This window comes from Barbus barbus (assembly GCF_936440315.1).
Source record: "Barbus barbus genome assembly, chromosome: 14".
In the NCBI taxonomy this organism is placed as follows: Eukaryota; Metazoa; Chordata; class Actinopteri; order Cypriniformes; family Cyprinidae; genus Barbus; species Barbus barbus.
In genome coordinates, this window is record NC_136742.1 from 1,777,442 (window position 1) to 1,786,108 (window position 8,667).

The window sequence follows — 8,667 nt, forward strand, 5'->3', positions numbered from 1 at the left end:
CATCAAAAGTAGGCCAGTTTGAGCTGTGATGTGCATGTACACGACACCTTAATTCCAGCTGAAGCCTGATAGGATGCTAGAGAGGATTTCACATGCATCCATCTCAAAGGAGCCGGGAGTGAAAGACAGGTAAATCACTGTGAGTCTCACAAACACACACACACACACACACACACACACACTCACACTCACACTCACACTCACACACACATTGGTTTCTGTGGTTTATGGGGACTCTCCATAGGCGTAATGGTTTTTATACTGAACAAACTGTGTGTGCTATTGCCCTACACCAACCCTACACCTAAACTTAGCCCTCACAGGAGACTTTGTGCATTTTTAGATTTTCAAAAAAACACCATTTAGTATGTTTTTTAAGCCTTTTGAATTACGGGGACATAGACAGTGTCCTCATAAACCACCTTCATATTGTAATACCTCTGTCATACCCATGTCATTATACACATTTGTGTCCTCATAAACCACATAAACATGCACACCTAGACGTGTTCAAACTTGATATCTCCAAAACATCACAGTGTTGACACAGATATAAGACAAGCTGACTCCAGTCAGATGAATCATGGCGAGGCATACAGCCTCTCTCTCATTCTCATTTCCACTCTCATTCACACCGGCTCGCTCTCATCTCACATCTGTCAGCCCTTCTCTAGTCTCAGCATGTGCTCACACGGACACCAGGTAAAAAAATAATAATAAATAAATAAATAAAAAAAGAATTGCAGGGAGCTGCCGATCACAATTAAGGCCCGCGTGTACCTACCCTCCTGGAGCCATGGAGTCAGAGGACATGACAACCATTTTGTGTAAAATCAAGGCATCGGAGTGATTTTAGCAGCATTAAACACAGCTGAAGGTTGAGCCAAGAGCTCTCGCTGGAGATCTGCCCTCAGGAAAGAAAAAACGCAAACGAGATGACATGGAGATTAAATGCTTCTCAGATGTTCCTCCTGAATCTCATACTGCGCTCAACATAACGAGAAAATCACAAAAGGAATCTATCACAAATGAGTTGATGAGAGATCTCCTTAAGTCTCCTGCCTTTCAGATCTTTTCTCCTAAACAAAAGACTCAAATACTCTCAATGCTCCATTAGAGTTTAGAGCATCTAAAATTGTGCTCAGAATCACCAACATAAAGAGAAAAATTAAAAAGAGAGACTCTTTATTATTGCAATATTTTATTTTTTAATCACAAATATTTGCTTTCTGATGACTCTCCCGCTTCTCAAATGTTCCTCCTGAACAAAAGACCCCAGTACTCTCAAGCATTTTCTTTATAAAGTCTTAGGGCTGGATGATATGACCTAAAATCAAAATCTGGATTAATTGAACATCTTACTTATGATTAATAAACGATTATTTTATTTAATTCTTTATTTGCCCTCATAGTTCACTGACAAGGTTTGTACTGTAAATATGCTATTAAACTATTAAAGGTGGGACAATGTAATGAAAGAGTGCATTTCTTATCTTTGTGATTTTAAAATAACTGAAGGAAAAAAACTATGATTATTTATTGAATATTTCGAACAAATGAAATCAAAGCACACATTTCTTGAAATGAAAAAATCTTAGGGAAAAAAGTCACGTTTCAGTTTGAATGTAAAATGTTATTTTCAAATTAAAAATATGTAAAACGTAGTGCTGTCAAACGATTAATCTCAATGAATCGCATCAAAAATAAAAGTTATTGTTTACATACTACATGTATATGTACTGTGTTTATTTATTATATGTATATATAAATACACACATACAGTATAATATATTTACATGTACATACATTTATATTATTATCTTTTATATAAATATATTTAACATATAGCATATTTTTCTTAAATATATACATTCATATGTTTGTATGTATTTATACATAATAAATACACACAGTACACACTCATATATTATGTAAACACAACTGTTTATTTTGGATGTGATTAAGCATATTTTTTCGCTGCTCCGGTTGCTCAGATGAATTGGTGAGTTCTATGCCGTTGACTGGACAGAATCACATGACTACTGACGCGGTTGTATGTTTTTAAGAGGAAAGTCAGGGTTGCCAATTCGGGCTGCTGCCACAGGTTGTTTTTTAGTCCATTTTTTAATTAAAGCGATCACCCTTAGGGCAATTTTGAAGAAGGGGATAACTCTGGGGAAAAAACAATTGGGATAGTTTTGAACAGCAATCTGGCTTTTTTTGTTTCGCGTACCTGACAACCCTGGAGAAAGTATTAACAGGATTTAAAAAAAAAAAAAAAAACGTAATAACAGACGTGGGAAAATTACATCACTTAGAGATACAGAATTTTGTTTTCGATTAATTTTCGATTATTCGTCCAGCCCTAGAAAGTCTTCTCTGTGTCTAGAGTTTGAGAAGAGATCTCAACCACGTCTCATACTGTGCTCTGACTTCATATCAAATTCTGCCGTCAAAAATCACAACAACACTCACAATCAAACTCAGTTCCAAAAGCAACTACCTCATTTAATTTACAGAGAAACACCTGGAACAAAACTGATACTTGATAAGTAGCCATCTGAGAAGCTGTTGAAGTCTCCTGAGCTCTGAACGAGCGACCTGAGAGCAACACATTTCTCCTGAGTGTAACGACATGACGCCGGCACACAGCCTTTGGCGTAGCGCTGAGAGCGAGAGAGAGAGATGGGATGTTTTCCGTCAAAGAGAGCGCTGCGGGCTTAATTTGATAATCACCACCATCAACATAATCTTTATGGATATCAGGACGGTCACAAATCACAACACGGCGCTCTTTAAAGCCCAGGGACAGAGCGGACACAAAATAAAACAAAAACAATCTAATGACCAAATCCTCAATCCGACTTTCCCTTCTTTGGCTGTCCTGTCCATCCCGCGCTGAGATAGCAGCTCTCAGGACGGCCGGTCAGCTCTCTAAAGGAGCTTACAGCACTGCTGCCCATTACTGCTATAATCCACAAAGTGCTGCCACCACAAAGAGCAGCACAAACAACCTCCTCTCCACGTCTCGCAAGCATGCTGCTTCTTTTCTTCTCCTCATTTCTCTCTCTCTCTGGAATGCATGTGCTACTCTGAGGGTCATTCACAGCACCTTGAGCCCGTGACCCTCAGGAAAATACATAAATTACACTATACAGACTCCATCAAAGAACGGCATTCATCACTGTTTATCCTCTTTCACATGATTTGAGCTTCAACGCACGTCTCTAATCTCTACAAAACATCATGCAGCACTTTGACTTTAACCACAAAAGAGTTGCAGATAGAGTCACTGAAGGGCAGTTTTACTATTGATTAATTTGCATGTCATATCTAATATGTATAATATGATGATTATTCTATGTATGCCATAATACGCCTACAAAAGTTGTGTCATATAGCATGTAGTATCTAGATACACACGTTCAATCTCTGCTGCACATCTTTTTCACATAATGATTTGTTATTGCCAATAATTATTAGCCACACTTTGAAAGGTGAACGGCTCAAGCTTTGAGTATTGCATTACAACGCTTGAGGGAGTAACAGCTGCAGCACTGAGGAATGTCAATGTGAAACGACCTTAAATCAGACTAGGGCTGGGCATTGACACAAATTTCACAATTCATTTCAAACCTTGGGGACTGATTCAGTTTCAATCTTGATTCAATTCAATTCAGTGTTGATTAATTCAGATATACAGGCAATCATGTAAGGAAAAAAAATCTCTCTCCATTCATGCTGTAAACTATAGAGGGAACGCTATACTAAATACTAAAGTGATATGTAAACAAACATTTAAATTGAACATAAGGCAGTTTCTCTAATAATAACAATCTTATTACATAGTAAAACATATTATATTAACGTTTAATGATATAATAGTGTTTCCTACTCCAAATACAAAACAGCGGATGTCATCTGTCTTTATGACAGATTTGTTCAAACTTACGTTTATTATTGTTATTCTAAATAAATAACAAATATAAATACATATATTTAACAAGATGCTCCTCTCTAAAATTGTGTTCTTCTGATGTTCATTCATGATCATTTCCTGCAGTAACTAGTAGTAAAGAGATGATCGATTACTGTCGACCTATCACATTTACATTTATGCATTTAGCAGACGCTTTTGCAAAGCGACTTACATTGCATTCAAGTTACAGCTTTTACATTTTTTATCAGCTCTTGTAATCACGACACATTAGTGCTAAAACCATGTCAAAACTAGCAAAGCACAAAGCTTCTTGTGATTATTGGAATGGAGGCATGCAACAAATAATGATTTGTAAGTTTTGTTCAAGCATCAACTGAAAACAACATAAATCAGTTCTTGCCATTTAAGAATTAATATCTGTTCATTGAAATGAGAATCGATTAAAATCTAGAAATCGATATTCTCAACCCAACGCAAACCACTGACAACTGAGCTCCGTTTCTAATGAGAATAACTTCATACATTCACATTTACTGAGCAACAACTCATGCTGAGAAAACCACAGCGTGAACCGAGAGGACTATGTGACGTTGTGCAGGACTGGATTAAAAATCCATACAGCTGCATCAGATGAAACACTAAAGCGCCTGATGTACTTGTCACATATTGATTTTTCATGCATAATCTGAGAAACTTCAGATAGGAGAAAAAACGCTGTCCGAAGACAATACCTGTCGGCTGTAAATAGATTGTGTAGCGAGTCTGCAATATACGCGTGGCGCTCTCTCACAGCTGCTGTGATAAGCAACTTGCGTCTGCGGCCGGAGCTGGAGCTGTGATTTAACACAGACGTAAGGCCCTCTGTGACCTGTCAGCAACACAAGCACATACTGCTCTGCAGATGGGAAACGCTGCCGGCCCGGGCACATTCACATGAAAACCCTTATTTCTTTCATGTCTCTCTCTGGTCTTGTGCTTCTCTGGTCTTTTTGTTGGTGCACATGGGAAATTAATATTAACTAATAATATAATATGCCAAAAGATGTTGCCTTTAAAGTCAATGTGAGACTCAAATACTTCTTAAAGTGATAGTTCACCACAAAATAAAATTCTGTCATTATTTACTCACCTTTGTGTTAAACCTGTATGACTTTCTTTCATCTGCAGAACACAAAAGAAGATATGTTGAAGAATGTAGGTAATCAAACAGCTGACGGTAGCCATTGACTTCCGTAGTATTTTTTTTTCTCCACACTATGGAAGTCCATGGCTACCGTCAGCTGTTTGGTTTCCAGAATTATTTTGTGTTCAACAGCTGAAAGAAATTCACACAGGTAGAGGGTGATTAATTTATGACAGAATTTTTATTTTGGGATGCACTGTCCCTTTAAGTCATGTTCCAGCTCTTACTGGGAATATGATTCGCTGGTACAGATTCTTAATGATCCAAACATTTTAAATGTTTGCTTTAGCATGCTTTCATCAAAATGTGTCAACTTGCTCCACCTCTTTTTCTAGATAAAATACTGATAGATCAAATCAATTGATCTTTTCTTGTTGGCTATTACATGTTGAAAAAAGCTCCACACAGATGACAGGCAGTCAAGTGCAGTTCTCCAGGAGCATCAGGCTCATTCCTGCTGATTAGATAACCGCTACACTGAAGCTCAGCTCTCAGGGGCGAAAACCTTCGGTGTGGAAGACAAAACACACGCTCATATTCTTCCACTCCTCCTCAGACTCACTAAACATCACTTCACATCCCATCTCTATCATTACGTCCACACCGATGACACACGGTGCAGAAACGGCCAAAATAACGACCCGAAAGGCAAAGCATTATTTTCAAATCATGAGCTAGCCGTTCATGACTCACGCACAAATGCCTTGTTAAAGTCACACGGAAGAATTTGTTTTCCCTTGGCTGTAAATGCGTAAACAGATACACACACACACGGCTGTAACCTGAGTCTGCAGCAGTCGGGTAAGAAATGTGCAGAATTTGCTATTGTGTCTGAGTGCCGTTCACAAGGCTTTCCTTTAAAACCTTTTCAAAATCAGCACGCCAACTCCTCCAAAGAAATGCAAAAGCAAACTTTACATTTGTCCTTCTCTGTAATCATGTTTCTATGACAGCCTGCAATGAAATTTACTCTGAATGTACATGAGTAAAAGAATCAAGACGGGGCTTATTACGAACGCAACTCCAGCTTAGCTTTTGCTTTGAAAGCTGATTGCGAGAGAATTCCGGGAAGTGACGGCTTTCCTGTAAGTGTGCATTTGGGGGGTAAACACAGCTTAATGATATACATTGATGTGTTTGTGTGCATCACTGCGGCTCACAGTCACACAAACCCACAGCTCATGACAGAGCGGCACATCAGGACAAGGCCATCGGGTCAATTACTCAGACACAGATGCCCTGGACAGATGTTTATGATGATGATGATGATGCCAATGATGATGATGACAGTGGTGTGGATTTTCGACTCACCTTTCTCCGCGTGTCCCATTTGAGCTGCGTCCAGAGAAAGAGAAAGAGAGCGATATCAGGGATTATCTCGCTCATTTACAGTGAGCGCTGAGCCCCCTCTTCACACGCAGGCATAATTACACCAGTCACTAATCAATCTCAGCCTCACGTAATTTGCCATTTGTCATCCGTTGTTTTTGATTACTCTAATAGAATTAATCCGAGGGTTAGACTCACTGATTAATTAATTAATCAGCAATTACATAGACAGCTGTATCCCCCCACCAACCCCTGCAGACGAGCTGTGATACGGTTATATTCAGACAGATGTGAGCATCACCCCAAATCACAAGATTAGATGTGCTGGAAAACATTTGTCTGAAAACAGAAAACTTTTATGTGCTATACAAAATGTACATTTAAAAAGAAAAAAAATACCTCATACATCTCCTTTATTTACAAAGAGACCAACAGTAATAATGATGATGGTGGTAATAGTGTGGCAAGAACAAAGTGATTCACATGATGTAATTTCATATCTGATACCGTGAGTCAACTCAGAAAAAATTATATTGACACATTTGGAAACACTATCAAAGCTAAACTTATGCATTTCTCTCTTCTGAAAGCATTTTAACATTGCAACAGCTCTACCTTATACTCGTGTATATATATATATATATATATATATATATATATATATAAACTGATTCTGACTCTCAAAAACACTCCTGAAAGAAACATCATTACCAAATGAACAGAATAAAAAAAAAACAGTTTTGATCCTGCATTTTGAAAAGTTCAGGTTTTCTCTATTTTCCCGAGTTCTAAAAATCCTCAGGAATTATGAATGTGGGGTTCATATTATAATGTGAAGCCAATTCTGAGGGACGCTAGTTGAAGCATAACATTCTAAAGAAACTAATTATTACAGAATTTTATATTCTTAAACGAATAGCCCTTTACTTTTTTTTTTTCTTTTCTTTTTTACCAGGACTTAGAACACTGTTTTCCTACGAGGATGTTAAAGGAGGTTTCGGAGTTTTAGATTGTCGTTGAATTCCCTGTGATATCCTACTGAACCATTCGTCGAATCGCTAGAAATTAAATGTCGTTTTCGTGTCGTTGGACAGAAGGAAATGTCTCATTAGAATCGTCTCCCAGTCACGAGAGGAATCCCGAGCGGATGGCTGAGGATGGTTAATGGGGTTCGGTGGAGCGCAGCTGATTCCTGTGTCCCTATTCTCCGACACAAACCCAGCCCAAACCATCAGCACCCCTCACTCACTCCCTGCCAAAAGAGCCACCTGGACACACAAATTAACTTCTGAGGTGTAAACGTGCGCTCGTGCCACACATAAAGGTGCGCACGCATTCAATGCAACAACCGCGTAAACTTTTGCTCGTTCCGCTCCGGGATCATTAAAGGTGGATCTTTGGCCACTTACCGGGAGTGTGCTGGGCTCCTGCGCTTCCAAACGCCGTATGCAGGAGTAATATGCTCAAAATGATGGTATCCATATCTGTCGACCGAGTTGAGAAAGTTTTTGAAAGTGTTGGGAAATGTTTCTTATTCCAGCCGATCCGCGCGCCCCATGCTCTCTCTCCGCGTCTCGCGCTCGCTCCGATACTCTGTTGCTCAGCGAGCGGCGAGAGAGAGGGCCGTGACGTCACCGGCGCTCTTCACGGGGGGACAGGCGCCCCCTACTGACGGACACACACACACACACACACACACAGACACACACACGGACACAGCTTTATCAGCGGAGAAACAACTGCGTGCTTACTCCAGTCTGCTGCTTCTCCACAGCTTTCAGCAATTAATTCAGCTCGAGACACTTAATGTGCTGAAAGAGCTTTTGTTGAAAACCACGCGTAAAATCTTACTACCTGCCTGGAAAAGGTATGTGAGAAATCTCACCTGCACTAGGATCTATACACGGCAAAACAAAAGCAGCCTGCACTTTTAGCCAATCGCAAAGCCTTTCTGCCTGTCAGTCATTTTGAGTGACACTAGCAGATTAAACGTATTGTGGGCGGGGATTTGGGAAGAAGGCGGGTGCTTCAAGGGATTAAGGTTGATTTAAATTTGAAGTCTATTTTTGATTCTATAAACATTCAGTGTTGTGCAAGTTACTTCCAAACTGTAATACATTACAGATGACTTGTTACTGTTATTTAAAAGTAATGCCTTACCTTACAATATTACTGTCTCAGAATTGTAATGCGTTACATGACTCCTGTATTACTC

At 39.3% G+C, this 8,667-nt stretch overlaps 1 protein-coding gene across 4 annotated transcripts in view; it reads right to left on the reverse strand.

The window, feature by feature from the left end:
* The window catches only part of LOC306880534 (receptor-type tyrosine-protein phosphatase kappa), a 222,949-nt gene extending 214,908 nt beyond the window's left edge, over positions 1 to 8,041 (reverse strand). For 2 of the 4 annotated variants that reach the window (XM_079434104.1, XM_079434102.1), the window contains exons 1-2: positions 7,862 to 8,041; positions 6,435 to 6,458 (exon numbers count right to left, since the gene is read on the reverse strand). In XM_079434104.1, the coding sequence (XP_079290230.1) occupies positions 6,435 to 6,458; positions 7,862 to 7,934 (97 nt within the window). In that variant the 5' untranslated portion in view covers positions 7,935 to 8,041. The remainder of the gene's footprint in view (positions 1 to 6,434; positions 6,459 to 7,861) is intronic. The other 2 variants (XM_079434105.1, XM_079434103.1) reach the window with 1 other exon arrangement.
* Positions 8,042 to 8,667: the final 626 nt, after the last annotated feature.